Source organism: Sapajus apella, unplaced genomic scaffold, assembly GCF_009761245.1.
Source record: "Sapajus apella isolate SASKATOON/1434 unplaced genomic scaffold, GSC_monkey_1.0 scaffold23, whole genome shotgun sequence".
Lineage (NCBI taxonomy): Eukaryota > Metazoa > Chordata > Mammalia > Primates > Cebidae > Sapajus > Sapajus apella.
The window spans coordinates 311,899-334,126 of NW_022436963.1; the positions used below are offsets into that span (position 1 = coordinate 311,899).

Below are 22,228 nucleotides of genomic sequence, written 5' to 3' on the forward strand. Positions count from 1 at the left end.
CATTGTTTCATCAGTTTCCATTCAAGGAACCAGTGCTCCCTAGAGGGGAAACTAGCACACTATGGCCCACTGCTTGCTGTTTGTTGCATGGCCTATAAGCTAGAAATGGTTTTCACATTTTTAAGAGACCAAAAAAATAGATACAGGCTAGGCATGGTGGCTCATACCTATTACTCCAACATTTTTGGAGGCTGAGGATTACTTGAGCCCAGGAGTTTGAGACCAGCCTGGGCAACATAGTGAAACCTCACCTTTACAAAGGGGAGGGATGGAGAAGGCAGGGGGAGAGGGGGTGGCTCATGGCCTGTTATCCAAGCACTTTGGGAGGCCAAAGCAGGTAGATCACCTGAGGTCAGGAGTTTAAGACCAGCCTAGGCAACATGGTGAAACCCTGTCTCCACTAAAAATACAAAAATTAGCCGGGCGTGGGGGCAGACACCTGTAATGCCAACTACTAGGGGGGCTGAGGTATAAGAATCACTTGAACTCGGAAGGCCAAGGTTGCAGTGAGCCGAGATCACACCACTGCACTCCAGCCTGGGGAAAAGAGCAAGACTCTGTCTCCAGAAAAAAGAAAAGAGAGAAGAAAGATTTCCTCATGTACTGCTCATGTCCAGTGCCAGTGCCAGTCTGGTGAACCGGGAGTGAAAGGTCAGTCTCCTCACCCAAAAACCTCAGCCCTTTGCAGGTGAGCCATGTTTTGAGACTTCTGAAGACAGTCTGAAAACAGGAGGCAGCCCCTTGCCCTCTTCCTCTAGGTTATCTAGGCCAAAGTCCACCTGATGCAAGCTGGCCCCTTCATGAGGCACCCCTCACCTCCCAGAGACCCATTATACCCCACTCCTCATCATCTGCACTCCTAGGCCAGTAGCTGCCCTGAGGGAAGTGATTATTTGCCCATAATTATCATACAGGGTGTTCTGAAATAACCCAGATAGAAGAAACTCAACCATGACTACAAATACCCAACCTCTCTCTCCAAGATCCAAGGGCCTTCCTTGTTTTCTCTCCCCTAACCCTCGATGCAGAGATGCCCATGAACAAAGGATACTGTACTGGTTCCGGTGCTTTGCATTCTCCTTCATTCTCTGTAACTGTTGCTGGTGACATTTCATGCTCCAAGGGTTATAGTGTTTAAGCTGGGAACTTACATTCCCCTTTTTCTCTACAGTGTAGTACAAGACTTCAGATTTCTTTAGCCACTCAAATTCTTCTTCTAACTTATGGCTATAAAGAGACAAGGACCAATACATCAGTATGTCTTATCAGAATTTAGAAGGCCGAGTTCGGTGCCTCACGCCTGTAATCCCAGCACTTTGGGAGGTCGAGATGGGCAGATCACTTGAGGTCAGGAGTTCAGGAGTTTGAGACCACCCTGGCCAACATGGTAAAACCGTCTCTACTAAAAATACAAACATTAGCTGGGCATGGTGGTGTGCATCTGTAGTACCAGCTACTAAGGAGGCTTAGGCAGGAGAATTGCTTGAACCCAGGAGGCAGAGGTTGCAGTGAGCCAAAAATATCATACCACTGTACTCTAGCCTCGGCGACAGAGCAAGTGAGACTCCGTCTAAAAATAAAAAGAAAGAATGGAAGAAAGAAATTCAGGGTTAAAAGAGGCACAAAGAAACTGTCTTTATTTTTTTTAAAACGGAGTTTCATTCTTGTTGCCCAGATTGAAGTGCAATGGCACAATCTCAACTCACTGCAACCTCCACCTTCCAGGTTCACATGATTCTCCTGTCTCAGCCTCCCAAGTACCTGGGATTACAGGAACATGCCACCACACTCGGCTAATTTTCGTATTTTTAGTAGAGAGAGGGTTTCATCATATTGGTCAGGCTGCTCTAGAACTCATGACCTCTGGTGATCCACCCGCCTTAGCCTCTCAAAGTGCTGGGATTACAGGTGTGAGCCACCACACCCGGTGAGAAACTTTCTACAGTAATGAAAAGTGACTTCTTGATGTGGTGGTGGCTTACCATGTACACATTTGCCAAAACTCTTTGAGCACTTCAAATGGGTGCATTTTACCGTATGTATACCTCAAGAAAGTTGATCTTAAAAAATAAAATTAGGGGACAGCCAACTACTCTTTTCTTTCTTTTTTTTTTTTTTGAGACGGAGTTTTGCTCTTGTTACCCAGGCTGGAGTGCAATGGTGCGATCTCGGCTCACCACAACCTCCGCCTCCTGGGTTCAGGCAATTCTCCTGCCTCAGCCTCCTGAGTAGCTGGGATTACAGGCACGCGCCACCATGCCCAGCTAATTTTTTGTAGTTTTAGTAGAGACGGGGTTTCACCATGTTGACCAGGATGGTCTCGATCTCTTGACCTCGTGATCCACCCGCCTCGGCCTCCCAAAGTGCTGGGATTACAGGCTTGAGCCACCGCGCCCGGCCTCCAACTACTATTTTCTACAGCAAAAAGAACCTAAGATCCAAGATCAACCCCTGCTCCCCAGCCCCTGTATGTGGAGGGCCTTCATTGCCCTCTTCTAGGAAGTAGTACCACCTAGCCTCCAGTACAAGCAGCTTCCCCCAACTCCAAAATCTGATGACTGGGAAAATAGAAACTCAAATTCCATGAGAATAGGTGAACCTACTGAGCTGCATTATATGTTCTTTAATTTATATATACTATTTATATTTTCACAAGCTTTGCCAAGGTGCAGGAGTAGGATGGCCCTGCTTAGGGGGATCACTGAGTTTTGGGGATGCCCAACTGCCCATTTTGTCTTCAACTATTGGCGAACAACCTGAGGTAAAAGGATGGCTCCTGTCGGTCTCTGCTACATCTCCAGTTCATAGCCTGGCACACAGCAGTCATAGAAAAGTGAGTGAATCTCTTACAGAGGCCAGTGCAGCTGTTTATCCAAACTGGCATGATCTAACCAGAGTCAATTACAATAAAAGAGAGGTAGAGCATACCATGTGGGAATTAGCCACTGAATGACAGGGCACCTAATAAGTCCACTTACATCCTTAGCTCCAGGGAACTGGGCTGTAACCAAAATCCCCAACCCTCCCACACAGCCAAGGGCTGGCTGCTCAGTCTCCACTCACCTCTTCATTTTCTCCTCTTTCCGGTGCTGGCGCACCCAGTCCTTAGGGGTCTTTTCTGTTTCTAAGACATGATGTTTTTTGTTTGTCGTCCACCTTAGGAGCTTACTTTTTGGTTCACAGTCTGAATTATCTACAATCTCCACAGTTCCATGGTCCCCTTTTAATGGATATGCTATTAGACACAAGTTCCTGTCTTCATCTTCTTCAAAGCGCACAGATACCACACCTGGAAGGGGGTGAGGAGCAGAAAGTACTTTTAATTCCACAGGAAGAAGCCTTGTAAGTAACATGATTGTAACATTTGTTTTTTTCTTACCCAGTTCCTTAGTCTCTATGTTGCCAGAGGCCCCAAACTCATCTGCAAACTTAACAAATATCAAAACAGCTAGAAAAGATGACACCATACAAGACAAGCAATTAGGGAGCAAACATGGCCGAGAGTCTTCCTCTCTGATGTACTCAACAAGGCAAGAGCCAAAGAATTACAAGACACATTTTTCCATCATTGAAAATGTTTATTAATTTTTATGTAACTCTTCTAATCCTAAAAGACTTAAAACATTGCTCTTTATAGTTTGCGGGAAATTTTAATGCCCTAAACAGAAACTCCCGCAGCCTCAAAGCTTGCTTTAAAGCAGAGCCTGAATACTGGGGAACACAGGTTTGCCTGAGGGTTAAGAACCAAGAATAAGGGAAGACTGGGTAAGCAAAGCAAAATAAAGGGGCAAACAAAACAAACCACATAGCACAAGACACCCTAGCAAAGGTTTAAAGGTTTCCCATAGTGCCCCCACACGAGGTAGGCACCCAGGCCCTTTTTCCTTATAAAATATGTTTTTATTGGTCTTTGCAATCTCACGTCACAAAAGAACAAAATGATCACAAGGCAGATAGATTTGGTTGGGGAGCACAAACATGTGGTGACCTTGAAAGCAGCTTTCCCCCTTAAGTCTCTAGAGCCTGCCATGAGTAATCAGTCTTTGAGGATGGGGCTGTCAGGTGGGGGGCGTTTCAGCAGGTGCCGACGAGCGCCTTACAAACGACTGGCTGAACACCTTTCCTCCCAGGCCTCTCTGCCCCAGGATCACTCAATCTGCTCAGTCCTTGCTGCCTGCCCGCTCGACTGCTGCAGGGGAATGCGTGCTCAGAGAGAGATGACACTTCTGAGGTGGCCCCCAGCTCTGGGTGCAGAGGAGCCAGGGTGGGGGATTCAGACCACACTTCCCTGTGGCCACAGGGGAAAGGACCAGGGGAAAAAATGGGGTAGGGACGGCCAGCTAACAAGGGACCTTTGGCTTTGTCCTGGAAAAAACAACAGAAAAGGACCAAGTGAGGGCCCCCAACTCCCCCATCCCCACCACAATACACATGCATATTCAGAGTACAGAGACAGTACATTCTGTCCTTAAAGACAATGTTTCAACAGTCCCAAAAGAACCTAAGTTGTTCTAGAGTCTCTTATGTAACCAGATAATACACATTTAAAATTAATTTCTTTAATGGATTCTTCCTTGATTTACAAAAGACTCCCCCCTCCCAAACAAAGACCCCACCATGCTGGTGGCTGCTGATGTCCCCTATAAAATACATTGTAAAAAGGAACAAAAAATTATATGTGAATCGAAAGGTTGCTTTCACATAGCAATTTTGGGGACATTCTGTAACAGCAAAGGGCTTGGGCTAATCAGCACAGGCCTCCCACTCCTGCATTCCATCTGACTCAACCCTGCTCCCCCGGCCTACCTAATCACCCGGGCTTCTGGTTTCCTGGAGGACAAAAAGCAGGCGGCAAGTATTCTGGGTAAAATCTTCCCAAAGTCTTCCCCCACCGTCCCCACCACGGGGGACTATGGGTTACTGTGATCAAGAGACACCTGAACATAAAACACAACTACACTTCTACCAAAATCAAACTCAAATCCACAAAACAAAACAGAATTGAGCAATCTTACCAGGCTTGAAAACTGAGGGTGTGAGGTGCTGGGCTGAGGGCCAGGAGGAAGAGAAGGAGAAGGAGAAGGAGGAGGAGGAGGAGGAGAGGGAGGAAAAGCACAGAGTGGGAAGGAGTGAGGGCTCCAGGGACGGCTGCCAGGGCCTTCTATGGCCACGATCCCTTACATCTCCTCGACAGTGTGGCAACCCCTCCAGCAGCTGGGGCTTACCTTTGTACTGGGGAGTGAATTTGCGCATCTCAGCAGGGAGGGTCTCGTAGAACTGATGTTCCCTTGGGACCAGGGGCTTGCACAGCGTTGTCTCATTGAAGCGGAGCACGCATGAGTGCCCCCCAACCTGGTGGACAAAGGGCTCCAGCAGGACGCCTTTGGCGCGGGGCTCCACATCCATGGCCCTGAAGGCTGGGCTCATCCTCCGGGCGCAGATGGTGGGAAGGGGGAGGCGGCAGGGTCCAGCGGCCAGTACGTCTTCTGTCTGTTGTCTGTCTGTGTGTCCCTCTCGACTTGACTTCTTGGCTTGCTCTGGCCAGGACGCTCTGCTGGAAGCAAACACAATGATGACATGGGGATTCGAGGTAGCGTAGGAAGTGCCTTAGAGCTGTTCACCCTGCTCCTCCAGCAGAAAGACAAAGACAAACAGTCCGAGCTCTAGCGGGGCTCCGCCCATGCCACCCACTTTGGCCCCGCCTTCTCCAGCAGAAAAACAAAAACACCATGAGCTCATAGGGGCGGGGCTCGATGCAAACAGGCAGGGAATGGGTTCCAGGCGCCCCTAAAAAGGCAGAGGCCCCACTATGGTGTTAGAAAGCCACTACCATAGGCAAAACTGATGCAATGGTGAGGTGAAATCACAATTTCAAGCCTAATGCCTGGATTAAATCTTACCATTTTCTAATAAGAATGTCAAGCTTGGCCGGGTGCGGTGGCTCAAGCCTGTAATTCCAGCACTTTGGGAGGCCTAGGCGGGTGGATCACGAGGTCAAGAGATCGAGACCATCCTGGTCAACATGGTGAAACCCTGTCTCTACTAAAACTACAAAAAATTAGCTGGGCACGGTGGCGCGTGCCTGTAGTCCCAGCTACTCAGGAGGCTGAGGCAGGAGAATTGCCTGAACCCAGGAGGCGGAGGTTGCGGTGAGCCGAGATCGCACCATTGCACTCCAGCCTGGGCAACAAGAGCGAAACTCCGACTCAAAAAAAAAAAAAGAATGTCAAGCTTAATGTGAATGATGCCCAGGCCTCCTATTACTTGTATTTTTATAAAATGCATTTAAATATAGGGAAAATCTGCTTAATCATTATATAGTAAGACTCACTGTTTACTTGTCCAGGTTGTCTACACACACTGCTCCTGCCCAAGGTGAAAGACAAGCCCCATTAACCTTATTAGCAATGGAGCTTGGGTCCAGCTTTAATTATTAACGTCTGTATCTAAAAACAACTGATCAAGGCTGGCTAACACCATTTAAAAAGATAGACAGTGTTCTAGGTCACTGACTATTTTTATCATTCTAACCTGATCACCAAAAGCCAGAGCACACTTTTACACCAAAGTTGTGCTCTTGGGGCAATCAGGCTCGAATCCACTCACAAAGCTACGCACTGGATGCATCATCAGCAAAGCACATCTCTGTATGCACCGTTAACTGGTACAGGGCATGCTGCACTCATTCTGTGTTTTGTCTAATTTATGCAGTCTCTACTAGCATTTCTTAGAGGGCTTGAGTTACATTTCAGTATCTGTACAGGGATTTTACTAGGAACTCCTTCAGTTCCCATGACTCCAACTGAGAGAGGAGTGAGGATGGATCTGGAGGAGACGTGCCCTCTGTCCTCCATGTGGGGAAATGACCTATTATGTATCAGGCTCGTTCCAGGAATTTCTTACGCCATTTGGTCCTCACGATACTTTCTTTGAGGTAGGCACTACTCTCCCTATTGCAAACAATGAAGCTGATTAGAGAAGATTAGGAAACTCACCCAGGGCCAGGGACAATAAGCCATGTCTCCCAAGTGAACCGACACAGCTGCCTCTAGGGCCCATGATCTCTGGCACTGCCCAGCTTAATTTTTACTTGTCTTTTGAGATGGAGTCTTGCTCTGTCGCCCAAGCTGAAGTGCAATCTCACTCATCACTGCAACTTCTGCGTCCCAGGCTCATGCAATTCTCCTGCCGCAGCCTCCCAAGTAGCTGGGACTATAGGTGCCCACCATCATGCCTGGCTAATATTTTTCTGTATTTTTGGTAGAGATGGGATTTCACCATGTTGGCCAGATTTGTCTTGAACTCTTAACCTCAGGAGATCCACCCACCTTGGCCTCCTAAAAGTGCTAGGATTACAGGCATGAGCCACTGCGCCCAGCCAATTTTTACTTTTTTTTTTTTTTTTTTTTAAAGTAAACAGGGTCTCATTCTGTTGCCCAGGCTAGAGTGCAATGGCAGGATCATAGCTCACTATACCCTCAAACTCCTGGGCTCAAGGGATACTCATGCCTCAGCCTCCCAAGCAGCTAGGACTACAGGCACATGCCACCCCACCTAGTTAATATTTTCTGTTTATAAAGTAGCCTCTTTTAAAGCGTGTAAACTGGTGTTAATCTCTTCCTTTCAGAGAGTGCCTGACTGTGGGCCTCAACTGACCTCAAGGGCTAGGAATCAATAAGTTTTCCCATATGCAAAGAGCAGAGAATCTAAACCTAAGGTTCTCATCACTTGGTACCACCTTCTCATCACCACAAAAGCCTCCAGGACGGCATATATTGAGAAGAGTCCAGAAACTGAACACAGGCAATGGGACTGTAAACATGAGTACATTCTAGCCATTCCTGGCTCTATCCCCAAGATGGAGCTCTGAGAAGTCTGACCTCAAAAGCCTTTTCTCCAGACTGGTTGACACTAGTCTGCTGAAAAGGCCTTCTGAATAAGAGTAATACCAAAAGAAGCTACTGGTTCATGGTCCACCGGCCAGTACCAAAGCATATGTCAGGCACCGTATTATAAAACTGTTAAAGCACAAGATGCTCCTCATGGGCCAGGCCCTAGAAACACAATCCAGGCCAGGTATGGCGGCTCTTGCTCAGAATCCCAGCACTCTTGCAAAATATCAATGCATTGCACATAATAAGGTAAGTCCTATTTTATGATCCTTTTGTTTCAATTATGTTCAAACTCTCAATATGAACATACGTATGGCTTCACTATAAAACATACTTCTCACATTTGGAGTTGCAAATAAGCAGAGTTTCTGTTCTAGGGTCCCTCACAGCCCCTATCTCTGCAAGAAAATGAAGGATTAATTTTCCAAAGATTACAAAGCAAATCAGCCTCCTCTGTAGGGGCTTCAACTACACCAGAAGAAAGAAAAGCCAACTATACCAGATGCAACAATCTCCATGTCACCTCTCTCTTTCTCTCTCTCTCTCTGCATGTGACCTCTAGGGTCTAAGGCTCAGTTTCCCTGGAAGGCTGGAAAATTAACGGTTACCATAAAGCCCATGCAATGTGTGGGCCCAGTACCTAGAAAGACAGGAAATAAATGCAAAATACTAGCTTCAGATTTAGCAACTATTTTAGCTTTCCACATTGCCTCACATTTGTCCATGAAACTATGAACACATAAGAAACACAGAACATCCATCCTAGCACAGCATACAGTTTTCCCCCACAGTCCATCCACCAAATCTATCAAATTGGTTTAAGGATCTGTTGGAAAAAAAAATGCCTTAATATTCTTAACTTTTTAAGTAATGCAAATAAAATGACTGTAACTTATGAAAGCCCCTGGGCCCTTAGCTCACTCATCCAGAATTTAGTTAATGAGGCTACAAAATGGCATCTGCTGGGGCCACTTACTCTGGCTCAAGAAAAGCCCCAAGGTCAAGCAGTCACAGAGGAATGGTATAAGGCACACTATACTGATGGCAGAAAAACAACCCTCACCACCCATACCTCCCCTCCATGTGTCCCAGAGCCACCACCCGGCATGTGCCCGGTACACATATACAACCCAGGGTTAATCATGCAATGCCTCATACATTGCTGGTAGGAATGCAAAGCCACTTTGGGAAACAGTCTGGCAGTTTCTGATAAAGTTAAACATATACTTATTATATACATAGCAATCCCATTCCTAGGTATTTAACTAAGAGGAATGACAACATGGCTGGGTGCTGTGACTCACGCCTGTAATCCCAGCACTCTGGGAGGCCAAGATGGGCAGAACACCTGAGGTCAGGAGTTTGAGACCAGCCTGGCCAACACAGTGAAACCCTATCTCTATCAACAATACAAAAAATTACAGGCCACTTTGCCCAGCCAATAATATGTATTATTTTAATAATCAGAAAATATTATACTTAAAAAGATCCTACTGGGTGTGGTGGCTCATGCCTGTACTTCTGGCACTTTGAGAGGCTGAGGCAGGCGGACCACTTGAGGTCAGGTGTTCGAGACCAGCCTGGCCAACATGGTGAAACCCTGTCTCTACTAATAATACAAAAAAATCAGCCAGGCGTGGTGGTAGGCGCCTGTAGTACCAGCTACTTGGGAGGCTGAGGCACAAGAATCACTTGAACCGGGGAGGTGGAGGTTGCAGTGAGCTGAGATCGTACCACTGCACTTCCGCCTGGTTGACAGAGTGAGACTTCTGTCTCACACACACACACACACACACACACACACAAATCCTACTCACTGTTCAATAGTTTCTATATACAAACTCATTGGCTGAAATTTTCTTTTGCATCTATTCTTTTTGGGCTCATCTGCCTCACTTTGAGTATCTTGAATCACTCATGCTAAGGTCAGCCTTGGCCTCTACTAAAACACATTTTTAAAAAAGTTAGCTGGATGTGGTGGTGGACGCCTGTAATCCCAGCTACTTGGGAGGCTGAGGCAAGGGAATTGCTTGAACCCAGGAGGCAGAAGTCACAGTGAACCAAGATTGCACCACTGCACTCCAGCCTGGACACAAGAGTGAAACTCTGTCTCAAAAAAATAAAAGTATCCATAAGAAACAAAATATCAACATCCAATATGTTCCAATTATACTGGCTTCTCAGGGATCTTTGTACTTGCTATTCCCTTTGCTTGATATATTCTTCCCCCAGATAAACCCCTTGCCTCACTCTCTCAACCTCCTTCAGCTCTTCAGGCAAATGTCAGCATTTTTTTTTTAAGAGATAGGGTCTTGCTCTGTTGCCCAGGCTAAAGTGCAGTGGTATGATCACGGCTCACTGCAGCCTCAAACTCCTGGGCTCAAGTGTTCCTCTCACCTCAGCCTCCTGAGTAGTTCTGACTACAGGCGTATATCACCACAGCCAGCTGAGCAAATGTCACCTCTTTAATGAGATCTTTAACCACTCTATCTAAAAGTGCCACTCCCTGGGGCACCCCTGCTTCATTTTCTTCTACTTATCACCATCTAACTAACATACTCTATATTTTTTTTTTGAGACGGAGTTTTGCTTTTGTTGCCCAGGCTGGAGTACAATGGCACAATCTCAGCTCACCACAACCTCCACCTCCCGGGTTCAAGTGATTCTCCTGCCTCAGCCTTCCCAGTAGCTGCGATTACAGGCGTGCACCACCACCAATTTTTTTTTTCCCCCTCTGGGGTACATATGCATATCCTGCATCCTGCAGGATTGTTCCACAGGTACATACATGGTGGTCTGCTGTCTCCATCCCCCTCCGCCCAGTCACCTACCTCAGGCATTTCTCCTGCACACCTAATTTCTTTCTTTCTTTTTTTTTTTTTTTCCGAGACGGAGTTTCGCTCTTGTTACCCAGGCTGGAGTGCAATGGCGCGATCTCAGCTCACCACAACCTCCGCCTCCTGGGTTCAAGCAATTCTCCTGCCTCGGCCTCCTGAGTAGCTGGGATTACAGGCACGCGCCACCATGCCCAGCTAATTTTTTGTAGTTTTAGTAGAGACGGGGTTTCACCATGTTGACCAGGATGGTCTCAATCTCTTGACCTCGTGATCCACCCGCCTCGGCCTCCCAAAGTGCTGGGATTACAGGCGTGAGCCACCGCGCCTGGCCTACACACCTAATTTCTTATTTGTCTTGTTTATTGTCTGTCTCCTCCCACCGCATTTCCACTTGAAAACAAGTTTTGTAATGTCAGATTTTTGACTGCAATGTTCACTGCTGAATCTCCACGATCTAAAAGCGCACCAGCATAAAGTAGGCACTCCACAGAATGTGCCTCAAATCACTACTGCGTCATGAATACCTACCACGCACAGCAGAGAACTCGTAAAACACCCACTGCAATCATCATCCAAATCCACACCAATCATATGGTGAGTACAAGTATCGAAATGTGGCATGCTGCACACTTTACAAAACGCATTCCAAGCACTGGCTAATATTAGTTTATTTTGCATTTATTATCATCCACCTTATAAGTCTGCATAAACTGGGGAATATAAATTAAGGACCCATGCCTGAACATTCATCTGAGATCTTCTGGTGTAGACATATTTCATGTCAAACAAAACCCAAGCTCTTAATGTAATGACAACTAACCTTTTGGAAAACTCTCTCTTGTAGAAAATCACGTAACAAAAGACTAATGAATAAACTTTGAAAATGTGGCTACAAGAAGATTTCAATTCTATCATTATTTATAACAAATATACTAACCAGCATTCAGATATTCTGTGTGGATGCTGAGGCCATATCCCAAAGATATGACTAAGGTTTTCAGGTTGCTAAATCCTCGCTAAAAAATAATTATCTCTCTCTTTTTTTTTTATAATTTTTTTATAAAAAAGAGATGGGGTTTCACCATGCTGGCCAGGCTGCTCTTGAACTCCTGACCTCAGGTGATCCACCTGCCTCGGCCTCCCAAAGTGCTGGGATTACAGGCGTGAGCCACTGCGCCTGGCCAAAAATAATTATCTCATGCCAACCATGAAGATGAGAAATAAGTATAATTTTCTTTTTCTCTTCTTTGAGAAGAAGTCTCGCTCTTTTGCCAGGCTGGAGTGCAGTGGTGTGATCTTTTTTTTTTATTTTTTTTGAGATAGAGTCTCGCTTTGTCACCCAGGGCTGGAGTGCAATGGTGCAACCTCGGCTCATTGCAACCTTCACTTCCAAGGTTCAAGCAATTCTCCCACCTCAGCCTCCCAAATAGCTCGGACTACAGGTGTGCACCACCACACCCAGATAATTTTTGTATTTTTAGTAGAGACAGAGTTTCACTGTGTTGGCCAGGATGGGCTCAATCTCCTGACCTAATGATCCACCTGCCTCGGGATTCCAAAGTGCTACGATTACAGGCGTGAGCCACTGCACCCGGCCAGAAAATTTTTTTTAATAAAAACTATTGGCCGGGTACAATGTCTCATACCTGTAATTCCAGCACTTTGGGAGGCCGAGGCAGCTGGATCCCTTGAGGCCAGGAGTTTAAGACCAGCCTAGCCAACATGGTGAAACCCCATCTCTACTAAAAAATAAAAAAATTAGCTGGGTGTGATGGCATGTGCCTGTAATTCCAGCTGCTCAGGAGGCTGAGGTGGGAGAACTGCTTGAACCGGGGAGGCAGAGGTTGCAGTGAGCTGAGATCATGCCAGTGCACTCCAGCCTGGGTAACAGAGCAAGACTCCAACTAAAAAAACTAAAAACTAAAAATAAATAAAAATAAAAAAGAAGAGAAAACAAAAATAAAAATAAAAGATAAAAACTATCCCCATCTTTTGCAGGCAAAGTAAAGAGAGGTCATGAGTTAGTCTTGAGTATATACAGAAGGCCTCTTGAGCAATGAGCCTGCCAGTCCAGCCTTAAAGTGTGTCAGCACGATGCCAAAAGAAAACCATTCCCGGCCAGGCACAGTGGCTCACGCCTGTAATCCCAACACTTTGGGAGGCCCAGGCAGGCGGATCACCTGAGGTTGGGAGTTCAAGACCAGCCTAATCAACATGGAGAAACCCCATCTCTACTAAAAATACAAAATTAGCCAGACGTGGTGTTGCATGCCTATAATCCCAGCTACTCAGGAGGCTGAGGCAGGAGAATCACTTGAACCCAAGCGGCAGAGATTGCGGTGAGCCAAGATCATGCCATTGCACTCTAGCTTGGGCAACGAAAGCAAAACTCCATCTTAAAAAAAAAAGAAAGAGCCGGGTGCGGTGGCTCAAGCCTGTAATCCCAGCACTTTGGGAGGCCGAGACAGGTGGATCACGAGGTCAAGAGATCGAGACCATCCTGGTCAACATGGTGAAACCCCATCTCTACTAAAAATACAAAAAATTAGCTGGGCATGGTGGCGTATGCCTGTAGTCCCAGCTACTCAGGAGGCCGAGGCAGGAGAATTGCCTGAATCCAGGAGGCGGAGGTTGCGGTGAGCCGAGATCGCGCCATTGCACTCCAGCCTAGGTAACAAGAGCGAAACTCCGTCCCCCCTCCAAAAAAAAAAGAAAGAAAGAAAAGGAAAACCATTCCCTCCCATAACTTGAACTTTCAAGGAAGGTGGCAACAAATGAGGTAAAATCCCTGGTGACAAAATTAATATGCAAAAAGGAGTAAGGCCAGCTGTAATCCTAGCACTTTGGGAGGCCAGGGCAGAATTGCTTAAGCCCAGGAGTTTGAGACCAGCCTGGGCAACATAGCAAGACCCCCATCTCTACAATAAATTAAAAATAAATAGCAGGGCATGGTGGTGCCTGCTTATAGTCTTAGCTATTCAGGAAGCTGAGGTGGATCACTTGAGCCCAGGAGTTTAAGGATACAGCAAGCTACTATCATACCACTGCATTCCAGCCTAGGTGATAGACCAAGATCCTGACTCAAAGAAAAAAAAAACAAACAATAAAAAACTAAAAATATTTTTAGTAAAATAAACTCAGGAAGAAAACAGTTAATGTCTGACTCTGAAAGGATGTCTTGTGGGAACTCCAAATTGACCTGTCTGGGTACCATCAACTACCATCAAACTACCAACCACCTCAGGAAAACTTCATAAAATTCAAGTCCACTGCTCCGTAAAATCAGGACATCCATCATCCTTGATGATGAACACGTTCACCTCCACATCCAGCAACAGGAGAGGAATGAAACAAAAATATTTTTTTCATTCAATCTTATGACGGACTATTAGGATACCATAAAGAGCTTTCTTATCAATTTTATATTTTTTTAACCAGGTGAAAATGCTTACGATATACTTTCTTTTTTTTTGAGACAGAGTCTCCATTGTCAAGGCTGCAGTGCAGTGGCATAATCTCAGCTCACTGCAGCCTGGTCCACCCAGGCTCAAGTGATTCTCCCAACTCAGCTTCCCAAGTAGCTGGGACAACTACAGGCATATGCCACCACAGCTGGTTAATTTTTGTATTTCTGTGTAGAGATGGGATTTTGCTATGTTGCTCAGGCTGGTCTTGAATTCTTGATCTCAAATGATCCTCCCGCCTTGGCTTCCAAAAGTGCTGGGATTACAGGCACGCGCCACTGCGCTGGGCCACTTATGATACACTTTTTTTTTTTCTGAAACAGAGTCTCGCTCTGTTGTCCAGGCTGGAGTGCAGTGGTGCGATATCACTTCATGGCAACCTCTGCCTCTGGGTTCAAGTGATTCTCATGCCTAGCCTCCCAAGTAGCTGGGATTACAAGCATGTGCCACCATGCCTGGCTAATTTTTTTTTTTCTTTGAGACGAAGTCTCACTCTGTCACCCAGGCTGGAATGCAATGGCACAATCTTGGCTCACTGCAACCTCCACCTCCCAGGTTCAAGCAATTCTCCTGCCTCAGCATCCAGGGATTACTACTCAGTAATCCTGGCGACTTTTTGTATTTTTGGCGTGCGCCACCATGCCCAGCTAATTTTTGTATTTTTAGTAGAGACAGGGTTTTACCATGTTGGTCAGGCTGGTCTCGAACGCCTGACCTTGTGATCCGTCTGCCTTGGCCTCCCAAAGTGCTGGGATTATAGGCGTGAGCCACCATGCCCGGCCTAATTTTTGTATTTTTTATTAGAGACTGGGTTCACCGTGTTGGTCAGGATGGTCTCAAACTCCTGGTCTCAAGTAATCCACCCACCTCAGCCTCCCAAAGTGCTGGGGTTACAGACGTGAATCACTAAACCCGGTTTCACTTATGATAAACTTTTAAGTTATAAGAAGGAAGATGGGCCAAGCACAGTGGCTCACGCCTGTAACCCCAGCACTTTGAGGCGGAGGCAAGTGGATCACCTGAGGTCAGGGGGGTCAGGAGTTCGAGAACAGCATGGCCAACATGGCGAAACCCCATCTCTACTAAAAATACAAAAATCGGTTGGGCGTGGTGGCATGTGCCTGTACCCCCAGCTACTTGCGAGGCTGAGGCAGGAGGATTGCTTGAATCTGGGAGGCGCAGGCTGCAGTGAGCAGAGATTGTGCCACTATACTCCAGGCCGGGCAACAGAGTAAGAAAGACTCCATCTCAAAACAAATAAAATATATATAATAAATATATATAAAATAAGATATATAATTGCATAATCTGGCTGGGTGCGGTGGCTCACGCCTGTAATCCCAGCACTTTGGAAGGCTGAGGTGGGTGGATCACAAGGTCAAGAGATCAAGACCATCCTGGCCAACATGGTGAAACCCCGTCTCAAAAAAAAAAAAAAAAAAAGAAAGAAAAAAAAATTGTATAATCTGGCCAGGATGGTGGCTCACATCTGTAATCCTGGTACTTTGGGAGGCTGAGGTGGGAGGATGGGAGGATCACTTAAAAGCCCAGGAATTCCAAGACCAGCCTGAGCAATATAATGAGACTGAGTCTCTACAAAAAATTAAAAATTTGCTGGGTGTGGTGGTGCATGTCTATAGTCTCAGCTACTCAAGAGGCCGAGGCAGAAGGATCACCTGAGCCCATGAGGTCGAGGCTACAGAAAGCTGTGATCATGCCACTGCACTCCAGCCTGGGCAACAGAGTGAGAGAGTGAGACAGAGAGACGAGAGATGAGAGAGACAAGGGGGGGGGGAGAGAGAGAGAGAGAGAGAGAGAGAGAGACAGAGACAGAAACAGACAGAGAGAGATTTCTCCTGCTGCACACAGATCATTTTTATATATATAAAGTGGATAATCTATGTTGTTTAAACTATGTCTGAAGATTTACAGAAAAAAAAGACTGCCAAAAAGTACCAGCTATGTCACTGAATTGTACACATTGTACATTCAAACATAGTTAAAACGGGAAACTATGTTACATACGTTTTATCACATACATACAAAAACTAACAAAAAGTACCAGCTACTCACAGGGGCCATGGCTGCCTGCCCCCTTCCAAGGCCCTGCAGTCACTGCATAAGAAACCTTGAATGCCTTGAAGTCTCACAGCTCATGTGTGAAAGAAAGTTGATACAGGTTTCCCAAATAGGACAACAATCCTAAAAACTGAAATGACATGTGATGAGTGCTGAAACTGAAAGAAACTTATCTATGTTGTTAGCAATAACAGGCTGGTTACCATGGTACATCTATAATCCAGCACTTTAAAAGGCCAAGGCAGGAGGAACGCTTGAGGTCAGGAGTTCAAGACCAGCCTCAGCAATACAGAAAGACCCTATCTCTACAAAAAAAATTAGCAAGTTGTGGTGGTACACATCTGTAGGCCTAGCTACTCGGAAGGGTGAGGCAGGAGGATCTCTTGAGCTCAGGAGTTTGAGGCTGCAGTGATCTCTGATTATACCACTGAGCTTCAGCCTTCGTGACTGAGACCCTATGTCAAACAAACAAACAAATAAATAAATAAAAGATGGGATCAACTATCCTGAGGAGCGACTATTGTGACCCTTCTGTTCTCTCTACAGAAAGTTTTAACACTGTTATTATAGAAAGAGGTGGTCAGGCCAGGTGCAGTGGCTCAGGCTTGTAATCTTAGCACTTTGGGAGGCACATCGCTTAAACTCAGGAGTTCAAGACCAGCCTGAGCAATATGGCAAAACCCCATCTCTACTAAAAATACAAAAACTAGCCAGGCATGGTGGCACAGGTTTGTAGTCCCAGCTATTTGGGAGACTGAAGCAGGAGAATAGCTTGAACCTGGGAGGTCAAGGCTGCAGGGAGGTGAGATCATGCCACTGCACTCCAGCCTGGGTGACAAAGTGAGACTCTCCCCAAAAAAATAAAAAAGAAAGAGGTGGTCAAACTGCTGTCCCAAAATGCAGGGATGTAAGTACTGTAGAAGTAACTTCCACATTTTGAAATGTGTAATTTTGGTGATTTTTTTTCAATCTAAACATTCACTTTCTTACCTAATTTGTTTTCATACTTGTACATTCTTTTTTTTTTTTTTTGAGATAGAGTTTCATTCTTGTTGCCCAGGGTGAAGTGCAATGGCATGATCTCCGGTGATCCACCCACCACTTCGACCTCCCAAAGTGCTGGGATTACAAGCATGACCCACCGTGCCCAGCCTCGTATTTGTACATTCTTTTGTTTAAAGATGGCATTCATAATTACATGTATAATTACAAATTATTTGTTACATATTTTTAATTATTATTAATTTATTAATTAATTTATTTTTTGAGATGGAGTGTCACTCTGTTGCCCAGGTTGGATTGTAGCGGCATGATCTCGGCTCACTACAACGTCCACTTCCCAGGTTCAGGTGATTCTCCTGCCTCAGCCTGCCAAGTAGTTGGGACTACAGGCTCAAAACACCACACCCGGCTAATTTTGTATTTTTTAGTAGAAACGAGGTTTAATCACATTGGACAGGTTGGTCCAGTACTCCTGACCTTATGATCTGCCCGCCTCAGCCTCCCAAAGTGCTGGGATTACAAGTGTGAGCCACCGCGCCCAGCTTAAATTATTTTATATAAGCTACGGACACCACAAAACCTGCCCTATACTAGATGGTAAGATCATGATTCCCCTCTTTTCAGTTTTATGAATGTTTCAAACTTCTTGTAATATCCTCCAACTCTGAGCACACATTACCTTTATAACTGAAAGAGAAAATACAGGGAGAAGAGGAGGATCCAAGATTGAAACAGGAAAACACAGATGGCTGCCTAGCTCTTGATGGTTTTAAATCCATCTAGAAACAAACACTGATGCAACCCACCCTTGTACTCAGACCTTCACTCTAAGTGAGAATAACAACCACAACACATACTGTCCTTAAAATGTATACAAGGCGCTAGAAGGTAGGAGCCCTCAAAAGCATTTCATTCTGGTTTTAATCAAGAAGAAACCACAGGTTTTAACTGGAGTGATTTCATGAAAGTCATACAATAATGTAGTTCCTTTCCCTAAAACAGAAGGTTCTGTTCCAAAAATCTGGACAAGCTTTTCTATAAGAGACACAGTAGCCTCCCAGCTGCTTCTCCTTTCTAGAACCACCAGCAGGACCACACTGCCCTATCTCTTTGCCTCGTCTAATCAGATTTCTGGAATGACAGACTACAGGGCTCCAAGGTAAGGGGAACACGGACGAAGGAACTTTCAGTCTACACAGAAATATCTTTATCACCAGCCAGGGCAAGATGGGGAGACCCTGTTTCTACCAAAAATTTAAAAAATTAGCCAGGCGCAATGGCATGTACCTGTGATCCCAGCTACTTGGGAGGCTGAGGTGGGAGGGTCACTGGAGCCTGGGAGGTCAAGGCTGCAGTGAGCCATGATCACACCAGTGTACTCCAGGCCTGTGTGCCAGAGCGAGACCCTGTCTCAAAATAATAATAATAATAATAAAGAAATACGTTTATCAGAATAACCTGCTAGAATTATAAAGAATTTTAGCAATTTTAAAAGCTTCTAGCTCAAACAATGATTGATTCTAAAGTGTCATTATGTCCCCTTTATCAATATATCAAACTTTGTTTTAAGAGATGGAGGCTTACTATGCTGCCCAGGCTGGCCTTGAACTCCTGGCCTCAAGTGATCCTTCTGTCTCGGCCTCTCCAAGTGCTAGAAACCATGGGTCATCTGGCCAAATTTTCTTCAAATAGCAAAATGTATTCCATACATATCCTGAGAGTTTTCAGTCTTCTTTGAAAAGCCAGTTACCCCTCTCTTAAGGACAATTCTCTTTCTCCAGTCTCCCACCATGTTGGAAGAAACATAACTCAATAGGAACACAGAGAAGCAACTCTCTCAGACTAAAGCCAAAATTGCTCAGAGGTCTCAATCTGTGAGAGATTTTTGCTACCTCAAGTTACAGGTTCTCTCATATGCCAATAAGTAATGGCCCCACAGGACCAGTGTGGTGGCTCACACCTGTAATCCTAGCACTTTGGAGGCCAAGGCAGGAGAACTGTTTGAGCCCAGGAGTTTGGTAACAACCCTAGCAACATAGTGAGACCTTGTCTTTACAAAAAATAGCCAGGCATGGTAGTACATGCCTGTTGTCCCAGCTACTGAGGAGGGAGAGGTGGAGGGATCACTTGAGACCAGAAAACAGAGGTTGCAATGAGCCAAGATCGTACCACCACATTCCAGCCTGGGAGACAGAGCAAGACCCTGTCTCCAACAAACAAACAAAAAAAGTAATGGTCCGATTAGCTTCAGACAAGATGACACGTTTCCTGCCAGTGGGCAATGTTTAACCCATTTAGCTCTTAAGCTCACTGCCAAACCCAAATGACACATAAATTCATCCTCTGAAATAAAGGGTGCCAAAAGTGATTCAGTACCAATGGGCAGCCACAGAGGCAGGGTATCCCTGACCTGCCCAGGCAAGCACTCATGAGTGTTGGATTTGCTGGAGCAGGGACACAAGAGTGCCCTATGCTGCACCAGTTCCTGTGACCAAGGGAACTCTGACAATTTCCTCTGGGTCCTTTCAACATCTCACTTAGACAAACACTCCCCACAAGGATCTGCAAACTATTCCAGGTTCATGGCAGCAATCTAGCAGCTTGTATCACCCAACCCATTCTGCCTGAGTACAGTCAGTGTTCTTCCAGATCAGCCCAGAAAAGAATGAGATACAACTCTGAGAAAATTCTTAAGACTGCACCAATCACAGCACTATGTCCTAATAAAGAGACACTTGCCAATTATCCTTCAGAAGTCCTGAGATAGCTCTCCAAAATAAGACACAGCAAAATATTTTTAAATTTTTGTTGGGGAAATCAAGTTCAACTGCATTCATAGTTCCAAAGCAAAGGTCACACTGATCTCTTCAGAATCACCCAGCTTGTGAGGAAGGCAGTGGATTCAGTCAACCAAGATGACATTTGAGGCCAGGCATGGAGGCTTAAAACAAAAAAATGTTTTAAAAATTAGCCAGGCTTGGTGGCATGCGCCTATAGTCCTAACTACTCAGATGGCTGAGGCAGGAGGATCACTTGAGCACAGAAGGTTGAGGTTATTGTGAGCTATGAGACTCACTGTAGCCTGGGTGACAGAATGAGACCCTGTCTCTAAAAAAAATAAAAATAAAGTAAGATTGCATTTCAAGACCAGCAGTGAAGGCCAGCAAGCTACTTCCAGTTTTAACATCCCACCCTTCTCTCAATCATAACAAGGAGCTTAAGTTATTTTCTAAAGTAAAAACGGTCTTTGAGTATGAGATAAATCATCCCGGGTACTGTCCCTTACTTTCCCAGGCCTTACCTGCCCCATTCCTGCCGGTCACATCCATTATTGTTTTTTTGAGACAGGGTCTCACTCACATCTCCCAGGCTGAAGTGCAGTTGTTGTAATCATGGCTCACTATAGCCTTGCCTTCCTGCGCTCAAGTGATTCTCCCATCTCAGCCTCCCAAGTAGCTGGGACTACAGGCGCATGCCACCACGTTGAGCTAAATTTTTGTTATTTTGAGTTAGAGACAGGTTTCACACCACATTGCCCAGGCTGGTCTCAAACTCCTGGGATCAAGTGATCTGCCTATCTCGGCCTCCTGAAGTGTTGAGATTACAGGCCTGAGCCACCGCACCAGGCCACACATCCATTAGTTTTTAAGCCCCAGAATCTAAGCTTGTCAGCTGCCAACTGGCACCCCTGTAAATTCTACCCTCCCAAATGCCCCAGGACCTTGTATCCTGCATTTATAGTCCTCCTATGGCCTTCCCAATATAAATGCAGCATTCTGACTAACCCATAAAGTCTTCAACATGAAACCCTGGAAGTTGTTGCGGTGTTAGTTCCAAAGGCCCAGCACAGAATCTATAAAGGGCAGAGGCAGCCCAAAGACCTGAGGAAGGGATAGACACTCCTATTCTCATGCTCAAATGTAAACACGAAGCAAGAAAAACCCAAGCCCTTCAGTAGTGGGTCTGTAATCAGCTGAGCTCTCTCTCCTCCAGAGGCACTTATCTGGAAGAAGATACTCTTCAAGGAGTGACACTTTTTACTGCCTTGCAAGTAAAACTTCTTGAAGAGAGATACAAGATGGCCGACTAGCAGCAGCTCAGGATTGCAGCTCCCAGTGAAGGCTCAGGGAGTGAGTGGATGCAGACTTCCAGACGAATTTTTGTTGCCCACGGACCAGGAGATTCCCAGCGGAGGAGACACAGGGTCGCCAGCGCGACTCTTTTGGCCGGCATGGCTGTTTTGTGGGCGTCCCGGCGCGGCGGTTCTCAGTGCGGAGTATGAGGGACTGGGTGCCCTTTTAGTTGGCGTTTGGAGCTCCGGGAAGGCAGAGTCGCCCATTCAGCTGATTGAAAGGGGGACTGAAGCCGAGAGCCAGACCGGGAGATTCCCGGGCAGAAAAGCGCCACAGTGCCGCTGTTTCAGCCGGCTACGGGAAGTTGCATAGATCCCGGCGCCTTTTCGGCGGGCGACTGGGGCACCTGGGAGAGAATCGACCTTACAATCAGGAAAAGATTAAAAACGGGGCTCCGAGGCGGGGAGCAAGGTGGTCAGGCTCGGCTGGTCCCACAGTGGAGAGTTTCACAGCAAGCACAGCTGAGCCCAGGAAGGTCCAGCTCTGTGGGGGAGGGGCGTCCGCCAAAGGAAAACAAAGAAACAAATAATATCATCACCAACAAACTGAACGTCCACTCGGAGACCTAATTTGAAAGTCAGCAATTGACAGCCACTGCAGTACATTAAGCTCCATAGAGACAGCGCCGGGGCAAGTGAGAGCCGGACGGGCACTGGGCGACTCTGTGCCTCGCTGAGGAAAAATAACTGAACATGGGCAAAGGAGATCCTAAGAAGCCGAGAGGCAAAATGTCATCATATGCATTTTTTGTGCAAACTTGTCGGGAGGAGCATAAGAAGAAGCACCCAGATGCTTCAGTCAACTTCTCAGAGTTTTCTAAG

The 22,228-nt window shown here is 46.0% G+C and overlaps 1 protein-coding gene across 10 annotated transcripts in view; it reads right to left on the reverse strand.

Annotated features, from left to right (window-relative positions):
• The window catches only part of IP6K2 (inositol hexakisphosphate kinase 2), a 40,566-nt gene that overhangs the window by 3,491 nt on the left and 14,847 nt on the right, over positions 1-22,228 (reverse strand). For 2 of the 10 annotated variants that reach the window (XM_032289752.1, XM_032289748.1), the window contains exons 2-4: positions 5,226-5,551; positions 3,064-3,289; positions 1,052-1,227 (exon numbers count right to left, since the gene is read on the reverse strand). In XM_032289752.1, coding sequence (XP_032145643.1) covers positions 1,052-1,227; positions 3,064-3,289; positions 5,226-5,427 — 604 coding nt within the window. In that variant the 5' untranslated portion in view covers positions 5,428-5,551. Of the gene's footprint in view, positions 1-1,051; positions 1,228-3,063; positions 3,290-3,557; positions 4,366-5,225; positions 5,555-6,082; positions 6,103-11,857; positions 11,864-16,266; positions 16,286-22,228 lie in introns of those variants that run through there. The other 8 variants (XM_032289751.1, XM_032289749.1, XM_032289758.1 and 5 more) reach the window with 6 other exon arrangements.